Below are 22,013 nucleotides of genomic sequence, written 5' to 3' on the forward strand. Positions count from 1 at the left end.
TATAATGACATGATTTTTTATTCAAAGCCACTTATATTTTTATCTAAATACATTAAGTCAAAAATGTAATTAAATAATTGTAAAAAAATATGCATCTTTTTTTTTGTTACTATATCTTTGACTAATCAACAGACAATTTATATATTTTTTTTAATCAAAATAAACTTTATCACTTCCATTTACATTAATTATACTGCTATACTGAAATTATACGGAATAAAATTCTGGGAAAAAAAATTGTGGATCCTATTCCTTGAGTCAATAAAACATAAAAAAGCAGTAGAGGGGAAAAAAATTTTTTTTTAATAAATTTAAAAAAAAACCTTACCAGCTCCAAACTTTTGAACGATAGTATACATTCACTTCAATAATAAAAAAAAATTATTCAAATGAAATTAAAAATTGACTATTTGATCCGATATTTAATGCTTGAAATGCTTCTGTTTACACAAATTTAAATAATTTTTTCATGCTGGTCAAATATTGCTCTTATTTCAGAAACTGATAAAACTGTCTCTAAACAGAGTGGAGTAGATGTCAATCAAACGATCACTTCCTGTTGGAGTGGGCGGTTCCTGTCCAGAATCAGATGCAAACTGCACTAGTTTTGATTCGGAGATGAGCACATGAACATGTACGAGGATGATCCAGTCTTCAAGCTTCACCGAAGTGTTGTTGGAGGGCCGGAGGCAGCAATAAACACAGAACTCAAACACTAGCAGACACAGATGAGAGGAAGTGAAGGGCAGACGCCACGAACACACCGCGTCAGATCAGGACTAATTGGCTGCGCTGCAGATCTGTCCCGACTAATGATCTCGCCTGGAAATGCTCGCTCTCTATAAATATTTCATTTAAAAGTTGGCAAAGTTCAACAGAAAAAAGGCCGGCAGTGATGGCTCCAATGAATCCAGAAACCATCCAGCAGCGCTAATGCTAATGGAAACTAGCTTTTGCTAGTTTATATATATATATATATATATATATATATATATATATATATATATATATATATTTCAAATAATAATAATTGGACAATAGTATAAATTAATAAATATATAAATGAATGATGCAAGATTTCTTGAGGTTATGATACATATTTGTTAGTCTTGATATTGCATGTTTTTGATATTTGTATGATTTTTAGTCCAAACAAATTTTGTAAAACTTTTTATTTAGTCAGAAAATGTGATTATTAATTATATTGCACCATCTATATTGAATACACAAAATACATATATAAAAAAATTATCAACAATAAATACATCACATTTTTACTAAAAAACATAATTTGATGTACTTATGAAAAGAGGTTATGATAAATAAATAAATGCCCATTTGAAATATTTGCCTAGTTTATGCAACTAAATAATAAAAGATAATATTCATTTAACATTAATATTAATCATCTGTATCAAACAAACAAATACATATATTCAAAAAATTAAAACTATTAAAAAAATAATAAATGAAAATAAATAATAAAATGTTTTAAGTAATTACATAATTACACTGAAATAAAAAAATAAAAAAAATGAATGCATTTTTCCATTTTCCTTAAATGAGGCCTTCAGTCCCGTTTTTATCTCTGTTGATGGAAAGTGACACTTGCTGACCTCTTGACCTCTGTTTGCTCTTCCACTGTCCCTAAAAATCACACAACTAGTTATTAGTCATGCTAAATTACACGTAATTTCTACTCTCTTCTCTTTCTAAACTAGACAGCAGCAGAAGATCTCTAATGTAATTAAACGCTCATGTTCAATCATTCGCTCGTGTCCTCAGATCCTTCAAACATCTTGCCTCTGGAGATGCTAAATTAGGCAGATCTTTTCATTTGGCAAAACCACATCCATCCACATTAAAAGTGAATGCGTCTCATTCATCAGCCGGCGCTGTGACAGACTCATTTATGATTGGGAGTTATTCTGACGAGGCTGAAGTTAAACTCGTCTGGAAGGCTTTCACGTCCCGCTCTCGGCCGGCCTGAATCCATATCCATCAGGCTGAATAATAAAGCAGAACTCGGAGCTCGGGGCCATTTAGTTAATTAAGTGAGAGCGGAAGTGGCTCAAACTCTCTGATCAGCATAATCTCACACATCCAGCAGCAAAACATCCGCTGCGCCAGCCGCTCACAGAAACAGGGAACTGTGTCCCAGATCCAGCCGTTCTGACTCACTGGTGTCCTTCTAGAAACTGTGTCTGTTCTAGTTCATTCTAGAACTGCTCTCAGCCAATCAGCTTGCTATGATCCTGTTGCCATGACAACATGTAAACAAGTACAAAAACAGACGGAAGGTTTTAATTACAAACACATTAGGTTTAAACGATACATTTGACATGTATGCGCATGTTCTACATGCATCATCTATTTTTAAGTATGTACATGTCTTTAGTAAAATTTGGTTTTGATTGGGATTAAAGGTTAAACATTTAAAATATAAATTATACATATATATATGATAAAAAATATATATCAATTATATTGCACCATCTATATTGAATAAACATCATTTGATTTAATTTATTTAACATAAAAAGTTAAATAAATTAAATTAGATTTTAAAATAAAATAAAATAAAAATAAGCTCTACATTCACTCCCCCAACGTACAATCCCTGCCAGACCGGAGACTCGAACCTGAGACCTTCAGGTCCAACTCTCAAACCATTAGGTCATGACTGCCAAATTAAATTAAAAATTAAAAATTAAAAATTTAAAAAAATTAAAAAAAAATGGGGGAAAAAATGGGGAAAAAAATGAAAAAAAATTAAAAATTAAAAATGTATTTATCTATTGCTGTATTTAAATAAAAAAAATTATGTAAACAAATTATAGAATTTAAATAAATCTAAATCAACTGTTGCTCAATCACGAGCGTTTAGTGCTCACTGATAACATGAACGCGGTGTTTACACGAGCAGCTGCGTCTGACACGCTGCTTTCTCATTACAACTAACAAATATTACAACCACTATATTTACACGATAAATATAGACACAGATGTGTCATAACCCACTGTCAGGAGCTGTGCTTCCATTCAGGGGGAAAACAGAGAGAGAGAGGGAGAGAGAGAGAGAGAGAGAGAGAGAGAGAGGGAGGGAGGGAGAGAGAGAGAGAGAGAGAGAGGGGGAGGAGGACGGAAGGGAGGGGAGGGATTGTGAAAGTAGATTTGGCGCTGACCTCCTTCTTAATGGTGTTCCACTAATGGGACTGTTTATGTGAGGGGGGGGGGGGGAGACAGAGAGAGAGAGAGAGAGAGAGAGAGAGAGAGAGAGAGAGAGAGAGAGAGAGAGAGAGAGAGAGAGAGAGAGAGAGAGAGAAAGAGCTTTTATCCGCATCACAGACAACGTGTAGACAGACCCCATCCTCCCCAAAACAATAGCAAACATACTAAAAACACACACACACACACACACACACACACGCTAAAATACACACACAAGAACAGCAGGAGCTCTGACAGTCTTCAGCACACTTCAGGAGTAACAGCATCTCTCCTGCTTCACACTAAACAAAACCAACCTAAAGCTGTGAGCAACAGAAGTGACTCGTTCAGATGACCTGCGAGCTTCAGTAGTGCTCTGTTTGGGTTGATTTGCAGCAAACTGACCCTTAAATCAAAAGAAGGATGAAATCTGATTCCTCCTGATCTGAACGTTTGAACATCAGCTCGAAGACTGACATCTGTAGCTCAGACACGGCATCATGGGTAATGTGTCTGTCTGGGTAATATGGCCTTTGTTTGTCCACGTGAGCATCTGCTGCTCACACACACACACACACACACACACACACACACACACACACAGACACTGGGAACCTGCTGTGTGTCAAACAAGCAGCTCTACTGTCTAGTAAGGTATAGATGGAGAACACAATCCCAGAATGCACTGCTACAAGATCAGTGAAAGCGACCAATTCAGCATGATAAAAAAGAGAACTTTTTGAAAGAAGTCTCTTCAGCTCACCAAGGCTCACAAATACAGTAAAAACTCACTTTCTATAAAAAATTAATTCTATTCATCTGTGAATCCTGAAACAAAACTAGTATCATGGTTTCCACAAATATTGTGCAGCACAGCTGTGTTCAACACTGATAATAATCAGAAATGTTTCTTGAGCAGTAAATCATCATATTATTCTGATTTCTGAAGATCATGTGACACTGAAGACTGGAGAAATGATGCTGGAAATACAGCGGAGCATCACAGAAATACATTACAGTTTAACACAGATTCACACAGAAAACAGAGGATTTACATTAGAATAATATTTCACAATTTTTACAGTGTTTTGGATCAAATAAACGCAGAAGAGATCACTCAGAGAAGCCAGCTCACTAGAACTCAGAACTCTGTGTTTGCAGTCATCTATGTCCATGCTTTAATGATGTGCAAGCAAAACTAATTAACATACAGCAGAATCCTGTGAAACAACATCTGAATATGAACATGATCCAACCCATCTGAAGGAGATCAGACTGGATTTCTATTCCTGGCTCAGACTGAGTGAGATGCCTGTAGATTCTGAATGTAAATGCGTTTGTGGTGAAGAAAACACACTCTGATCGCCAGGTGAGTGTGTGTGTGTGTGTGTGTGTGGTCTCTCGAAAAGCACAATTACATAAGGGGATATTTCCTAGCTCGATAATGAATATGCCGCCTGTTGCTTAGCAACAAGCATCTGATTCACGCACACTACAGGAGAGTGACAAGGCACTTTGAATGAGGAAGATGCATGTATGAAAACAGAGAAAGTGAGAGCTGCGATTAATCCAACGGCCAGCTGTTAATCACTGCAAAAAATACATGCTCTAAAAATGACAATATCTTATATTAAAGAGGCAGTTCACACAATGCACATTGTGTCATCATTTACTGACCCTCATGTCACTGCACTTCTGTTTGACTTACTTCTGGGGAACACAAAAGCAGCTAAAGCGAAGTGAGAGGGACAGAATGTGAAGTGTAATACTATTCTATTCTATTCTACATGGTTCAGAAAAGAAATAAAGTCACTTAAACCACTTTATTGCAGCTGTAACTGACTCTGCATAAAACCTTTGATCAATAGAATACATTTAATGCATGTAGCTGAATGTAGGGGTGTGCAATATTTATCATCTGTGATAATATGACAAGCTGACACCGAGTATATGTGAATATAACGATATATAATAAAAACAAAAAAGCATGCACTGTGTGATGAAGCCTGTTAAAACGCCCATATAATGTCAGTTATATACGCTAAAAATAATAATATTTGTAGAACAGGATATAGTTTAGTAATATTATGCAATCAAAAGTGATGTTTTCCTGAATATCAGCACATGCACGTGATCGTAAATGAGATTGATTTTATACAACAGTTCAAGAATCAAAAAGTGTTATTTCAGGAGATACACTGTTTCTGTTTCACAAGTAAAAAGTTCCAAACCAAGCCGAATCAGAATATCTGTGCTGATTCAGATAAGAATATTTTGTGTAGTGTTTCGTTCCTAAATGAATCTGTTTCTGAAGGAATCGTTTGAGCAGTGGTTCAGTGATTTTTGGGTGAGCTGTCACTTTAAGAACCGCAGAGGTCTCATGGAAACAGGTCAATAAAAGTATGTCTCATATATAACCTCAAATTCTACATGAATTAAATAAATCACTAAATACAAATGCATTACAAACAGTTTTAGGGATTTTTGGAGAAGCAAATGCGAAAGCAAAAATACATATATATATACACATATGCCAATAATCTATATTGTAATAAAGTAGTTGATGTCTGCTTATAATGAAATAGACTCTTATTTTCCTGTCTGCTGTATTTGAAGTCACAGTTCAGGACAGTCACAGATCAATCACTCTCAATCAGAGCAGGAACATGATTTAAGAAAATAAGCAAATGATTGATTTGACGCTGACATTAAATCAACAAGTTCAATCAGAGCCGTGTGTTTGAGTGCAAGCTGAGGTCTGACCGGGAGAAAAGACTTCTGAAGCGTCTGGCAGAATGAACACAACTGTGTTTGACAGGCCTGTAATGAAAGCAGCAGCTGTGGTGTGTGTGTGTGTGTGTGTGTGTGTGTGTGTGTGTGTGTGTGTGTGTGTGTGTGAACTACACAATGGCAGTGAAGACTCAGCCTATTCCTGACCACTGGCTCCATGTCAAACATGGGCAAAAGACTCAAGTGAATCTCTGGTACGACTCTGCTCTCGGTGTTCCTGTCAAATCAACAGCTTTCACACAGATATACAACAGTGCACAGCAGATTCTTTAAAAACACTCATCAGTCTTCTAGAATTGTCTATATGAATGGATTATTGAATCGCTGACTCAAACGATTCATTCAAAACGATTCATTACGAAACAAAACACTGCAGGGTTTCTTTGCGAATATTCTATTCCTGATTAGAAAAACCGACAACATTGTTTAAGTCAATGCTTAAGACACACTTGTATTCCTTGTGACTTCTTTTGTGTATTTGTCGTGTGTGTGTGTGTGTGTGTGTATCCTGACATTGTTAAGCACTTTGGTCAACCATGGTTGTTTTTAAATGTGCTAAAGAAATAAAACTGTGTCTAATGTTTAATTCACTTAAAACTAACATCTTGTTTGTTGCATTGTTGTATAAAATTAATCTAATTTGAAATTGTGCTGATATTCAGGAAAAAAGCACTTTTTTTTTTTGCATAAATTGAATTATAGGGTCATTCTAACTGCATTTTAATAGGACCATCCTATTAACATCCAGTGCCTAAGGAATGTCAAGATGCGTTTCTGTTTGTATTTTGCAAAGTGAATAACACTCCATAATGTAAGCTTGCACATTGATAAAGCAATCATATGAGAGCCTATCCTAGATGATAAATATCACACACCATTAACAGACCGAGGAGGAAACAAAACACTGTTTCACGAGTGAATGAAATGAAACTACAGCACGTTTCTGAATCCGTATCTAAAGTCAAGATGAGATCAAAACTATACCATATAATCATGTTCCTGATCATACTGAAAATTATTTAAAAGTTTGTTATTCCAAAAAAAAAAAAAAAAATCCATGTGAAATAAATTCCTGCAAATGTATAAATGAACCACATTCTTTAAATCTGCCCGGTCTACTGAGATTTATTATGGCATTCGCTTCCAACAATGCACTGTCTAGCAGCTTCCTTAGACTTTTCCCTTCACATTATGCTTCACACTGTGGTAGCTGCTTCATCTAAGAGACATGTTTCATATTTTGTAAGTAAAACTAACATCTCACACTTCAGTTTTCAGGAAAAAAGAGATTCAAAGTTCATCAAGTCCTATTTTCCTACACTTTTTAGGCTATTTAGGGCTAAATGGCTTTAGTAAGAGCAGAAAGAGAGGTTTTACTCTCCTCAAGCACTCAGAAAGAGCATTATGTGACCAGCTGAAGCTATCTGTAGCAGCATGGGTCAAAATGATCGATTATTCTTTTATGCAAAAAATCATTAGGATATTAAGTAGCCTAGCTACAGATCATGTCCTACCGGAAATATATCAAAACGTAATTTTTGATTATTATTATGCATTGTTAAGGACTGCATTTGGACAACTTTAAAAGCGATTTTCTTTTTGCACCCTCAGATTGCAGATTTTCAAACAGTTGTATCTCGACAAAATATCGTCCCTTATTTATTCAGCTTTCAGATGATGCACAAATCTCCATTAAAAAAAAAACAAAACACGTTTTATATCTTTAATTAGTCAAGAGTTCGTGCACAGCCACCCATTCATCGTGTTGCGCACCTGTTAGAGCAACAGTAAAGTGATGAGAAACACAATGTGATGTTGTGCCGCTGTTGGAAAACTCTTGATCTTCTTTATAAACCAACTTCAAGAGTAATTTGCATGCGTCTAGTCTTCAGAGCAGAGGTTTTTAAGATCAGTGAAGCTAAAAGCAGGAGTCACTCGGGCGTTTTACCTTCTTTTTAGTCTTGCAGTGGCAGCACACCGTCCACAGGTACTTGAGGGTCCTCCACAGCAGGATGATGAACAGACCCCCGAAGAAAGTGACCATGGAGGAGGCGAGGAAAGCCCACCACATCCTCTGGCCTCTGGCGTCACAGGGAACATCACTGGTGTAGGGGATGATCACAGCCATGTTCCGAACCGCGGGCGGATAGCTCATTATTGCGGAGAGCCGCTTCTCATCACCTTCATCATCGTCTGGTTCTTCAGTGGGGAGCATCGAGCGTCTTTCTGGAGACCCCTGCAGCGCCCCGATGATCAGCCATGTCTGGCAGGGCAGAGCCCGGCGTGTGCGCACTCTCCTCCGGCTGCGCGCTGCGCTCTCTCCCGCTGATCGGTTCTCCGCGCAGCTCAGAAGTCGTCCCCAAAACGCACGCAAACTCCTACTGGAAACACTCCGTCGCGTCTTTAAACGAGGTCGCCCGCTGGAAATGTATTATGATGGAAAACATCCCCGCGATTTAAAGCTTGCGTGAGCGTCCGCGTACGGCGTTGATCTCCCGTGCGCGCGCTCATTCACTAACGTGTTGCGTTCAGCTCCGTCCGGGGCAGATTTACAGGTGCCAGGGGGCGGAGCCAGTCAGCCTGAATTATACATTAATTTTATTTTCTTACACACACTGTACTAATTTAATGCAATGCAATCTCGCATTCTGAGATGTAAAGATAAAACACATTCACTAGACTTTTGGTGATGCCTAAAATAACACAGAGTAAAAGTCGTTATTCATTCTTAAAGTTATTATTATTCATCACCTGGTAACCAAAATATGCCATTTTCAAGGACACCATGCATGGTTACCATAGTAGAATGAGAGGCTCATTACATTTACATTTATTCATTTAGCAGATGCTTTTATCTAAAGCGATTTACAGATGAGGACAGAGTGGAAGCAATCAAAAACAACAAAAGAGCAATGATATAGAAGTGCTAGAACAAGTCTCAGTTAGCATAACACAGTACACGTAGCATGGGCTTTTAAATAATATAATAAATAAAAAGAAAACAGATTGAATAGAAAAAGAATAGAGCAAGCTAGTGTTAGAGGTCTTTACACACACACACACACACACACACACACACAATTGCATAATAAATGAAAATAAAATAGAATACAAAAAGATTAGAAATGTAGTTTTTTTTAAAATAGAATTAGAATAGTGAGTGCTAAAGTTAGTCAAAATATTTATACCTAATAAATGGATACGTAAGGCTTAATTAGTGTGCCATTTATTATTATTAATGAATGTTAAGTTATTATTATATTAGTTATTATGCATTATATCCCATAATTTATTATATAGAATATGTGTCTTTCATTGAAAGGTTTTCCATCTGAATCCATGCACTCCAGATTCTGGAGAAATAAAAAAAATAAATAAATAAATAGATAAATAAACAAGGATGCAAGCTTCCAGAGAAAGTAGAAAGCCCTTTTCTCTGTGACGTCACAGAAGTGTATTTTTAACCTAAATGTGCATCACTGATAGTTTCACCTGCGAGTGAAACAAGTCTCTCTGAGCCACATTTGGGATCAACTTATATTTGTTTTTCCTTTAGCTTGATGATGATATTTCACCTGATCTGATGTTTATATAATCCTGGTTATGAAGAGGAGGATATGACGCCACCTAGTGTCTCTTCACAGGAACTGCATCATCATATTATCCACACACACAACATTACATTAAACAATGTTTATAAAAAATGTATAGAATATTTGAGCCTTTTACTTATTGCTCCAAACGGTCCACGAATTCAACACAAACCACAAACAGACTCCATACATACAGACGGGAAACAGACAATCATTGTATAAAAAGTACAGTAAAATATGCTGGGTCATGTTTAATTTAGACTTTATTAATGTAACAATTACAAAATCATATTTTGTCTTAAATGTGACAGTACCAGAGTGTTATATCATTATAAAACATAAATGGAAATATCATTTTAATTGGAATTCCTTATTTTTTTCAGCTACAATCTGAGCATCTGCACTAATTCAACATCAGTGTCATTATTGGCAGAAGCGGAAGAACATTAGAGGATTTGTTGATGAAGCTAAAACCAGACGACTCGTTGCATTGGTCAACACGGGTCGGAACAGGAAGTGATGTCACAGTAAACAGGAAGACTAGTGTTGTACCAAAGCTTTCACTAGAGAGAGAGGATTAACTAGCTGTTCCTGAACGAGGAGGATTACTCAATCTCTCGTCTGGGATTAATAAAGTAGGTCTGTCTACCTTTCCATCCAAAAGAGTGCAAAACACAGGCAAAGCAGGAGGAAGCATTTGGCACATTTGTTTCGGAAAACAAGAGGCGCTTTTAAGATATTACGCTCTGCCTAATACTCGACTACAAAACCGTTTTAATTAGAGTTACACACGAACCAGACAGTAAAAATAATCAGAGCATATAGTGAAATTATCATGCAGCAGACCATTTAAATAAAAACAAGTACACTTAAGAGAAAATGAAATGAAGCAACTGCTACAATAAAGCTTAAAGGAATAGTTCATCCAAAAATGAAAATGGTTTCAAACACGGAGGTCGCAGAGAGGTCACTCTGCTCTTTTCTGTGCAATGAAAGTCAATCAGAAAAATTCTGATTCACATAACTGCATTTTGAAGCATGGCAACCTGTCGGCTTTCATTGTGTGGAAAAGAGCAGCTCAAACATTCTGCTAAACATCTGCTTTTGTGTTCCACAGAACACAGGCTTGAATAAACGATGACAGAAGTTTCATTTCGGAGTGAATGAACCTTTAAACACGAAAAACGGATTTAACAGTCAGTATTTTTAACCGTAAATTGAGCGTCTGTTTTGGAGCGAGCGTGCACGGATCGGATCGGATCGGACACATACAGGGACAGATACATGAAGTTAAACGTTCAAGTAAGCTGCTTCAGAAACCTCACCTCTGTAAACACGAAGAACTACACGAAAGCCCTCATAAATTAGTGTTACCACAGAGAAAACACAGTGAATGGAGGATACTGCTTCCCATCTAACAGCTGTGATCGTTGCCTGAGAGTTCGTGTGTGTGTGTGTGTGTGTGTGTGTGTGTTCAGGGCTGGACGATATAGTCAAAGGAAAACAGTGATATTTACATTATATTATATTAATAAGCAACAAAGAGACGTTTCTGAGTGATGATGCAAATCAGTGAATGATCCATCATGAAGCTCAACCAACAAATAAAAACATATTAAACAATTAGGAAACTCATAGCTGCTCATAAAGCACTTAATATTTAATATAAGTATATATATATATGATATAGCGTCCAGCCCGAGAGGTGTGTAGTGATTTTAACAGCAGTGGAGTGTTGCAACAGTGTGAGATCGGTGGCGATGTGTTATTACACTGAAAACATTCTATTCTTGTCTTGTACTAATATCTTAATGTTCTTAAAGGAATAGTTGTGATGTGATTGCAGCAGTGTCTCATCAATGGATGCTGTGCAGTGAATGGGTGCCGTCAGAATGAGAGCTGATAAAAACATCACAATAATCCACAAGTGTCTTCTCCAGATGTTCACTGATGGACTGGAGTGCTGTGGATTATTGTGATGTTTTTATCAGACTCTCATTCTGACGGCACCCATTCACTGCAGAGCATCCGTTGATGAGACACTGATGCAATGCTACATTTCTACAAACCTGATGAAGACACAAACTCATCTACATCTCAGATGAACTGAGGGTGAGCACATTTTCAGTTTTAAAACAAAAAAGTGATTATTTTTCGTATCCCACATCACTTGATTCTTCAGAAAACAAGACTTAGTACCTTAAGTCTCTTTCCTTATGTAGCTTTAGATATTTGTAATGAAAAACAACAGAGATATGAAGTAAGTGGATGATTTTCAGCAGTGTGTTGTGAAGGATGTGTGTGTGGACTCTTCACATGCGTCCGTCAGGAATCCAGAGCACTTTGTTCTGCTCCTGCTCCACGATGGTCATGATCTGAGAGCATGTGTGGGACAGACTCCCGGCCTGCACGACGCCTGCAACAGAACAGCACACACTCACTCACCAGCACGCCTCGTGTGTGTGTGTGTGCGTGTGTGTGTGTGTGTCTCAGACCTGTGAAGTACTTGCTGTAGTCTTGTTCGATCCTCTGCGCAGACTCAAACTGCTCTTTGGAATGTTTTTGGGACACTTTGTCTCGCAGATACACGGGGTCTTTCTGCTCCCTGAGTGAATAAAACAGACTCAGTTCAGCGATTTGGAAGCACAGCTGAATGTTAATCAGAACTGAGTCATTAGACTGATTCATAATAAAGAATCATGGCCTGCAAGGACAATGCAATATAAAGATGCAAAGTCATTGAATGTAATGAGAGAGAAAGACACTAAATGAGCGTTTCTGAGAAGATCACTTGCTTGATCTGCTTGGCGTTTCTGTATCGTAGGAATATGACGATGGGGTAAATGTTGACGACGTGTAGACGCTCGATGGCGTGAGGAGCGATGTCCAGCAGACAATGACAGTCCTGAGAGAGAGAGAGAGAGAGAGAGAGAGAGATACATATATATAACAAAAAATGCAATGAATCGTGGTTGATGGCATCTAGTGGTCGATATATATCTCATAAGAGTCTGGTTTCTCTCGCACCTTCTCTGTGATTTCCTTGATGGATGCCACCGTCGTCACATCGAAGTGGCCGCTCCTGCGTTTGTAATCGATGAAGAGACAGTCTTTGACGCCTCGCTCGATGGCCTGCTGGGTCGCCTTCATCCCCTCTGAACAACACAAAGAGAGAAATCATTTGACATCATCATCGCAGTCAGAACTGAAAACGCAGTCACGGTCAAGTCGTTACGAATGCTCGAGCCTCAGTCGATCTCACCAGGTAAACAGCGGCAGTATTTCCCAGGAGCCTCTCTGAGCAGCATGTCTTTGATTGGCTCCACGAGGGGCCCCAGTATCAGCACCGGCCTGCGATTGATCGATTCCACTTTTAGCACGCGCTGATACGCCGGACTCAGACAGTCTGAAGAAACAGAGAGTGAATGAGACGCTGAGGTTAAGCGTGAAGCCTCACTCACTGCTCGTGTTGGTTCTCACCGTCCATGTAGGGCACGGAGTCTGTGCTGAGGGCGTCTGCGGCCGGAGCGTCACGGCCGTCTTTGGAGCCGCTGCGCTTGTGTTTGAGTTTACGGCGGAAGAAGGATCGGCGCGCCGCGGCTGAGAGCGTTTTACCAGAGCCGCTGTCGTCCTTACTGTCTGTGACACTGTACCGCTGCTGGGAGTCTTGATCCATCCTAGACACACACACACACACACACACACACACACACACACATACACAAACGCACAAACGCGCAAAAGCACACACAAACACACACACACACACATATAAACGCATGCATAAACGCGCACACACACAAAAACACGCACAAACACAAGCACAAATGCATGCACGCACGCATAAACGCATGCACAAACGCACAAGCACACACACACAAACGCATGCATGCATAAACGCATGCACAAACGCATGCACAAACACAAACACATGCACAAACGCATGCATGCACAAACACATGCATGCACAAACACAAGCACAAACGCATGCATGCATAAACGCATGCACAAACGCACACAAACACAAGCGCAAACGCACACATGCATTAACGCATGCACAAACACAAACGCATGCACAGACATAAAATGCATGCACAAACGCACAAACATGCACACATAAATGCATGCACAAACACATGCACAAACACAAGCACAAACGCACGCATGCATAAACGCATGCACAAACACATGCGCACACACACAAACACACATGCATAAACAAACACACAAACACGCACACACACATGCGCAGAAACAAAAACACACACAAACAAACATACAAAAACACATAAATAATAGCTCATAAATAATAGCTCATAAGATACATGCATGCTATTAGTGCTGTCACGATACTGAGATTTCTGACATAAATACAATAAATAAAAAACTCTTGATATCTAATATCATTTTCAATACCTTGGGGGAAAAAAACTACCACAACAAGGGCATAAAAGATTATTAGAATCGGTTTTATTATATAATACTATATCATCATGATAAAATCTCAGAGTAATTTCTAAATGTTTGTCGGGAGGTACGCAAAAATATTACTATTGTTATAATTATAATAACACCATTTCATATAAAATTAAAATAGAAAAATATAAGAATAAATATAAGATAATTAAGAATAAATGTATTTAGATTATTATTATCATTTGATTTAATGAAAAACTGTGGAGGAGGCATACAACTATAAAAGGTTATATTATAAATTTTAATATTATTTTGATAAAAATGTCGAAGCACTTATTTTTTGTCATTAGGTATGCAATATCAATCCATGCCTCTAATATAATAAACACAAGACTCTTATGTATCCACTAAGATAAAAAATATATATATTATACGCTAGGATCTGCATGTTTACTTCACATTTCTTTAGAGAAAATATTTTTCCCCTTATATTTTTCACTTAAACATGGTGGTGTAAGCATTACTGAACACTATTTTCACGTAATGCATGTTTAATTCACACTGGAAGCAGTTCCAGATATATCACGAAAACATATACATGTGCATCATGTTTTAAACTTCTTCAGAAGAATGATTTCTTCAGCACCGGTGATGATCACATGAACAGCACTTTCAGACGTACATGCTCTTGCTGGGCACGTGTCCGCGCACCAGCTTCTGTGCGTTCTCGTCCAGTTGCCATGCCAACCAGTAGCCCAAATTCCCCCCCGGCAGCGTGTCGTCCACATAGAGAATATCATCCTTCTTGAAGCTCAACTCCTGCTCCAGATCACCAACATGGTCAAACAACGCCCTGAAACACACACAGATCAAGAACGCATCATGATTATATCTCTTCATATTTACTGCATTTAATATTTACTAATACTTAATATTTATACGAATATTTACTCAGTTTCATTTTAACCAAACTGCTATTGTGTTCAGTAAATATTTATATGTGACAGGGTTATTATAGTTAAAAAAATCATTAAATTAAATAGTTAAATTGGATAAATTTAAAAATAAACATTAACAGATTTGTATATATATAATTTAATTTTCATTTTAATTTTAATTTAATTTTCATTTTAATTTTAATTTTAATTTTAATTTTAATTTAAGTACTAAAAGAACTAAAACAAAACCTTAATGATTAAAAAAATAAATGAAAATAAAAAGCATATAGACACTTAAAAAATAAAAAAGTCAACAAAAACAACAACATTCTAAAACTTCCAACGAATGAAAATAAAAACATAAATATGGTAAAATATTAAATATTAATAAAACTATTTTTTTATGTAGTTAATATATCCTAAACTCAATTAACTATGATATTTGGTCTGTATTTAACTACATAAACAAATATGGTATATTTAAACAAACAAGAAAAATAAATAACGGTGACCAGTTAAACACATAAAAACATCACATGTGGATCTCACAAGATTAAAGAGGTCCGTGAATGTATAAATTGAAACGGTTAATTAAAATATCCAATTATTTAATGTATCGCTCAGGATAAACATAATTAGCACAGACAGGTTCTTTAGGAATATGAAGCAAATAAATATACACGCAAATAAACTTTCTATAAAGAAAAAATGATTGTACACTTTAGTGTTATTATACTCAAATATTAAACCAGAAAAGCAGCCAATCAGAGAATAATAAAAGATGGCTGATTCTGATAAACAGACAGGTTCAGTCTGTACCTGATGTAAAAACCATCTCCGAGTGCGTCTTTGACCCTCCTGAAGTGTTCGGGTCGGTACTGGACTCTGAGCGTCACGTTCTCCGAGGGCTTCAGCATCTCTAGATACACCTCCTCAGCCGTCTTATTCTTCAAACTCACCGAGTTACACTGCAAACAGGAAGTGACATCACTACCCCATCCAGCACGCTGTCACACAGGGTGACGAGAGGCTGGGTGTTATACCTCCAGGATCAGGTCTCCAGGCTGCAGGCCGCCGGCTCCTCCAGCAGGACTGTGCTCTTCCAGAGCCTCCACGAAAACACCCGTCAGGTTTCCTCCACAGATCTTCATCCCCAGATCCACTGGAGTCTTCCTCAGCACCACCAGCCTCAGCTCCGCCTGCTTCCTGCCCTCGCTCCGATCCCTGGCCAATCACAGAGCAGAGAACACAGTTAGACCAATCAGAGCAGTGGGCGTGTTCAGGAAAAAACATTGATTGACGGTGAGAGAAAAATGACAAGTAAAAAAAAAAAAACTTTTCACAAACAAGTCTTTTTGAGATTCATCGGAAACATATGAAATAAAATGTATTCTCAATTTATACATAAATGTAGGAACAATTGAAATCACACATATGCAAAAAAAAAGTATATAAATTTATTAAAAATTTAATTATTTTAATTAATATTTTGCATCAGTTTTTTTTTTTTTTTGTCATAATTTCAGTTAAAGTTTAAGTATTTTTGTTGGGTGTTCTGGTCATTTTTAGTAGTTTCTGTTTTTTATCTCTACATAGTTTTATTAATTTTATTATTAATTTTTTTGTTATTTTTGTATATCAAATTCTACTCAATTAAAATGAGAAATGTTGCCTTGGTAAATAGCTGAAATAATAATAATAATAATAATAAAAAAGATTTATTAATTAAATTTATCTGGGTTTCTGTTGTGAAGCCAAACTTGAGACCTTTAACATAAATAAAATGAGGAATAAAAGTAGCTTTTAATTACACCAAAAAAAAAATTTAACTGTTTATCCTCAGTATTTTTGTCTCGTCTTCAAGTGCAAATGTTTTAAGACTCAATCATGTATAAATATTAAGTTATCCAGGCATATTCTTAGGGAAACGAAAGCCAGAGTGTTTGTCACCTGAGAGGGCTGGATGTGGGCGTGGCCTGTTTAGAGGGCGGAGTCATGGTGCCCTCGTCCTGTTCGCTGAGTGTGTCGATGTTGGAGTGTGTGTCGGGCGTCGAGTGAGAGCTTACAGACGACTCCATCCGGGAGCTGACACAAATAAACACTTCAGGACACACGTACAGTGCTTCTAAAGCATGACGGAGTCACGTGTGCTGTGCGTGTACCTCGAGCGCGACGGATTGCCCAGCTGGTGCATGTGTGGGTTGTACTGTGCCAGTATGGTGATGGTGTCACACTGCTGTCCGATGATGAGTCTGGCCTGCTGCTCGGTGGCGTTCCTGAGATTGATGCCGTTAAACTGCGGAGGGACAGAGAGAGAGATTCACACCTGCTCGAGGTTAACGATAAGCTCGAGTGTCTTCTGACGCACCTCCAGAAGCTGATCTCCAAACTCCAGGTGATGCTGCTGAGCGATGCTGCCTCCCGTCACCTTGGAAACAAAGATGCCGCCATTCTCCCCACCCACTATAGAGATGCCCAGAGGCTCCGCCCCTTTAGGGATAGTGACACAGCGAGGCTCCTCGATGTACGGCCTAAAACACAAACACACACGATATGAGGAACAAAACAGAACCAAAGCAACACACTCGCTCTTAATTTATTATTTATAGAAGAACAGAGTGTTGTTCATCTGTTGTATTACAATATTTCAGGTTCAGGCTTTATTAATATTATCTGTGACATTCTGACGGACAGCAAAGAAAGTCATTTTCACTCATCGCTCAGTTTGTAAAAAGTCACAAAAACATCTGTTATGAGGATAAAAATGGTAAGTGTGAATGGAAATATTTAACTGAAACTGGTAGAGCTTTGATTAATCATATTTAACACATTTTATCTAATTAAACACAAAAGTTACAAAAAAAGTAACTATTAAATCTAAATTTTCACCTTGCATTAAAATGTATCTAACAATAATAATAATAAATCATATTATATATGTATGTGTGTGTGTGTGATTACAAATAGATATAATAATACAGGAGATGTAAAAACAACGTAAAAAAAATTATAATTAAAGCTAATAATATACATTCATTACGTGCAAAAAGTAGGGCTGCACAATTAATCAAATTTCTAATCACGATTAGTTATGGATGCCACAATTATGTAATCGTTCAAAATGGCAATTAATCATACAAAGTCCAATTCTGTTATTATTTGTGCTTTTCTTAAGTGTTTTCACATTATTTTAGTTTTAGTATAACATTATAATACCATTCATATTTTTACTTTTATAATTTAAAGAACAAACCAAAAAAAAAAGCTGCATGGGATAGTTTTAAAAATAAAATCATCAAATAAAAAAAAACGATAAAAACAGAAGTATAGACTAAATATAAACCTGTACCACATTACAATAATCCCTATTTAATCGGTCATAAAACACAATTAATAATTAATATCGCTTCTGATAACTTTGTTTTTAATTTTCCTCTTGCAAATTATAGTTTTGTACACATAAATGCATTATTCAGGAGTGTAAAGGAAAGTAATCATAATTTATAAATTATTTCAGTGATAAATAACCAGTGTTGGGAAAGTTACTTTTAAAAGTAATCCATAACAACAGTGCGTTACTAATATCCTTAGTTACTTTTTATGGAAAGTATTGCGTTTTGTTACATTTAAGTTACTTTTTAAATCTGGGCAGGGCTTGCAAGTTTGTTTTTAATTAAAAAAAAAGTTATTTTATGCAAATATGCCTCAGACTGAAGGAAGTGTAAATTCATGTCTGTACAGTAGAGGACGCAGCTCAAATTAATTGCATGAAAAATACGATGCAGGAGAAGAAAGTTCAAGCAATACTTTTTTTTTTTTAACACAAATGTGTCATTTTCACTTATAAGTAAAACTGAACTGGATCAAAGGTCAGTAGCAAAGTCAATGGTTAAAAAAAAGGGATTAAATCCCGATTTCTCTCACCATGGCAACACTAGAACTGTCAGTCAATAAATGGAAACAAAGTAACTGGAGTTACTTATTTGAAAAAGTAACTCCGATATTACCTTCTAAAATTAAAAAGAAATGTGTTACTTTACTAGTTACTTAATTAACTAAGACTTAAAAGCTTAAAAAGCCCTTACTTAAAAGCCCTAAGAAAATAACAGCTGGTCACAACAGCGTGCATTTAAAGGAACGTGACATAACAACAGAAGGGGGCTGCAATCAGATCGAAGAAAATCCCTTAAACAGGAAAAAGAGTTTGTTTTTATTGCTCTCATTGCACAGTGAACAAACCTCAGGGTCCGTAAAGAGGCAAACCACGATCTCTGAGCTCGAGAAAGCTTCAGGTAAGACCTGTTACGCAACGAGCATCTGGAGCAGGAAGGAGAACAGAGAGAGAAATGGAGCAGAAGAGCTGACAGACAGAAGCAGATCTGATCTTAAACACGACGAGAGGAGGAAGAGGAATGCAAGATGAAGACTAATGCATATTTAATAACCCTTGTGTTATTACAAACGGTTTAGAACGTCAAACTCAAAACATGCCGTATTTGATTTCAGAGCTTCAGTAAATGGTTATGAATTGTCTTGTGAGTTTCCTGCTCTTCTCTGTGTTGTATGGAAAAATATTAGCACTGGTTCGGATCATTATGAGGGTGAATATAAATTTTGATATTTCTATTTCTACCTGTCCCTCCTCCTGTCTATTGGCACAGGGCTGACTGACAGCCTGGTCTGGGCGGAGACCGAGCCCTGTGATTGGCTGCTGGTGAAGGAGGCGGCATCCAGAGGAGAGAGGGGCGGAGTTACCAGACCCGGGCTGCTGCAGTCCGAGTGAGACAGAGATCCTGAAACACACACGTGTACAATTATCAGTCCATCCTTCACTCATGTAGCCACACAGGAAGTAAATCAGAGAGATCAGCACCTCTATCAGAGCTGTGAGCGGATCGAGCGTAACGAGGGGTGGAGGGAATCTTAATGCGCTGCTCGCGGTACTGAAACAAACCTACGGACACAAACACACAATCAGTGTCAATCACAGGCTTCAGATTCATGGGGCATGTTTATAATAATAATAAAAGGAATAGATAATAATTAAACCAATTAAGGAACATATTATAGTAATAGTACTGCATTGTAAAATAATAAAAACAGTGTTTTAATAATATTTCAAATTTATTTTTGAATTTTTATAATTTTATAAAATGTGATAATTATTATTATTTACTAAACAACATTATTATTATTATTATTATTTGCTTAAATTATTATTAAACCAATAAATAAACTATTATTATAGTATTACTATAGCACTGTAAAATATAAACAATATTATAATTCTAATAATAAAAATAATAATTCATTTTTATTATACCAAACAAAATTGTTATCTTCTGCTTTTTTTTTCTTAGCTTTCAAAAATTAACCCATAGAGATTCTATTGTGGTGGAAAAATGCAGGGACTCCTTAAAGTTTCTCAAGTGCTGATAAGTGGCAATTAGTGCACGTTATTCTCAGTATAGAACATCATCAAATAAGAGTGCTGGTGTGTGTGTGTGTGTGTGTGTGTGTGTGTGTGTGTGTGTGTGTGTGTGTGTACAGACCCTGTCTGGCGCTGGAGGGCAGGGAGTTGGTGTTGTGCTGAACCGAACCACGAGAGCCTTCGAAGAGCTCAGCAGATCGCTTGTGGTTGAGATCCACACTCCATCGGCCCTGATGCTGCGGACTGAAGAGAGCAGACAGAGTCAGAGTCAGAACCGACGTGAGCATCAGTGTGTGTGTGTGTGTGTGTACCTGACTTGAGTGTATGTGTGTGTTGGAACTGAAGAGTTGCTGGTTTTGACGCAGTGACTCCAGGCCGTGTACACTTGGTTCCTCATCACTGCGGTCACAGCTGGGTATGGAGACAGCGTTCTGGAAGTGGTGTCTAGACACACACAAATACACACACACACACACACACACACACAAACACACCAATAAAAGATTCTGACATCACACAAAGAAAGATAATCATTTTAACATACAGAAGCATCAGGCAAAACAATTTTTTTTATGCTTTGCATTTAAAAAATATATTGTTTTAACCTGTTTTAAAAAGTCATCATTTTAAAAGGATTCTCTTCTGCTCCACAAGGCTGTATTTATTTGTACAGTAAAATAAATGCATGCCTGATTAGAGAAGGGGGTCTCAAAAATGACCAAAAATAAAAAATGTTTTACTTACATATTAATTTTAAGTCAAATTTTGCTTTGTTGGTTTATTGTCTGCTAGAATGTTTAGTGTTAAGTAAACATTTTTTAATTGTTGTTTAGTAATTGATTTATTTCTTTGAAAAGCAAGACAAAACAGTACAGTAAAAAACTAAATGTGGGTATTTTGCATTAATGCAATGGTGAAGATACACTGAGGGGAAAAACACAAAAGTGACGTTCCTCCTTCGGCCCAATGATTCAGTTTGTTGTTCTTCAGCCAAGTGTTTTCTCTTCAGTGCATCCCTATATTCTGTGTTCTACATTTCCATTTTTGACTCTATTCTTTCAACTAACATAACGGTGTCAAACTCACGTGCTTGTAGAGGAGAGAAGCTGTGACGGTTTGACCGGAAAGGAGAAAACCGGACCAGAGGTTCAGGAGACTGTTCCTCATGAGAGAAGCTCTGCAGCAGAAGAGAAGAAGGAAAACAGATGAATGTTATAAACCTGGTTTACTACCTGCTTCTGAATTAAAGGTACAGACATTATGATAGGTTATATACAAGTTAAATGTTAATTTATTAATAATAATAATAACAACAACAACAGCAACAACAACAACAACAACAAATGTTTTAAATAACTGGAACAAGGAATAATTAGAATACTAATAAAATAAATATTTTGAATAAAAAAATATAATAATAAATATATATATATATATATATATATATATATATTATACTATATAATACTTGAGTTATTTCATTATTTATATTTATCATTTAAATGGACTGGATTTATCAGTGAACTGAATATATTATATATAAATATATTTTAGCAAATAAAATAAATTGTTTTTAATAATATTTCTACTAATCCTAACAATTACTATTATAATTCATAGTTTTATTATTTTATT

At 36.8% G+C, this 22,013-nt stretch overlaps 2 protein-coding genes across 6 annotated transcripts in view; both read right to left on the minus strand.

Annotated features, from left to right (window-relative positions):
* kcnma1b (potassium large conductance calcium-activated channel, subfamily M, alpha member 1b) overlaps nt 1-8,737 on the minus strand; it is a 68,871-nt gene extending 60,134 nt beyond the window's left edge. For 2 of the 4 annotated variants that reach the window (XM_026276016.1, XM_026276015.1), the window contains exon 1: nt 7,949-8,729. In XM_026276016.1, the coding sequence (XP_026131801.1) occupies nt 7,949-8,215 (267 nt within the window). In that variant the 5' untranslated portion in view covers nt 8,216-8,729. Of the gene's footprint in view, nt 1-7,948 lie in introns of all 4 variants that reach the window. The other 2 variants (XM_026276013.1, XM_026276014.1) reach the window with 2 other exon arrangements.
* A 2,882-nt stretch (nt 8,738-11,619) lies between these two features.
* Nucleotides 11,620-22,013, minus strand: part of dlg5b.1 (discs, large homolog 5b (Drosophila), tandem duplicate 1) — a 28,857-nt gene continuing 18,463 nt past the window's right edge. The window contains exons 17-33 of one of the 2 annotated variants that reach the window (XM_026276010.1): nt 21,465-21,555; nt 20,690-20,822; nt 20,500-20,621; nt 19,821-19,901; nt 19,581-19,740; nt 17,316-17,478; nt 17,110-17,243; nt 16,898-17,032; nt 15,991-16,171; nt 15,767-15,915; nt 14,692-14,862; nt 13,074-13,270; nt 12,856-12,999; nt 12,621-12,748; nt 12,389-12,498; nt 12,089-12,198; nt 11,620-12,009 (exon numbers count right to left, since the gene is read on the minus strand). In XM_026276010.1, the coding sequence (XP_026131795.1) occupies nt 11,906-12,009; nt 12,089-12,198; nt 12,389-12,498; nt 12,621-12,748; nt 12,856-12,999; nt 13,074-13,270; nt 14,692-14,862; nt 15,767-15,915; nt 15,991-16,171; nt 16,898-17,032; nt 17,110-17,243; nt 17,316-17,478; nt 19,581-19,740; nt 19,821-19,901; nt 20,500-20,621; nt 20,690-20,822; nt 21,465-21,555 (2,313 nt within the window). In that variant the 3' untranslated portion in view covers nt 11,620-11,905. The remainder of the gene's footprint in view (nt 12,010-12,088; nt 12,199-12,388; nt 12,499-12,620; nt 12,749-12,855; nt 13,000-13,073; nt 13,271-14,691; nt 14,863-15,766; nt 15,916-15,990; nt 16,172-16,897; nt 17,033-17,109; nt 17,244-17,315; nt 17,479-19,580; nt 19,741-19,820; nt 19,902-20,499; nt 20,622-20,689; nt 20,823-21,464; nt 21,556-22,013) is intronic. The other variant, XM_026276009.1, reaches the window with a different exon arrangement.

This window comes from Carassius auratus, chromosome 12 (assembly GCF_003368295.1).
Source record: "Carassius auratus strain Wakin chromosome 12, ASM336829v1, whole genome shotgun sequence".
Lineage (NCBI taxonomy): Eukaryota > Metazoa > Chordata > Actinopteri > Cypriniformes > Cyprinidae > Carassius > Carassius auratus.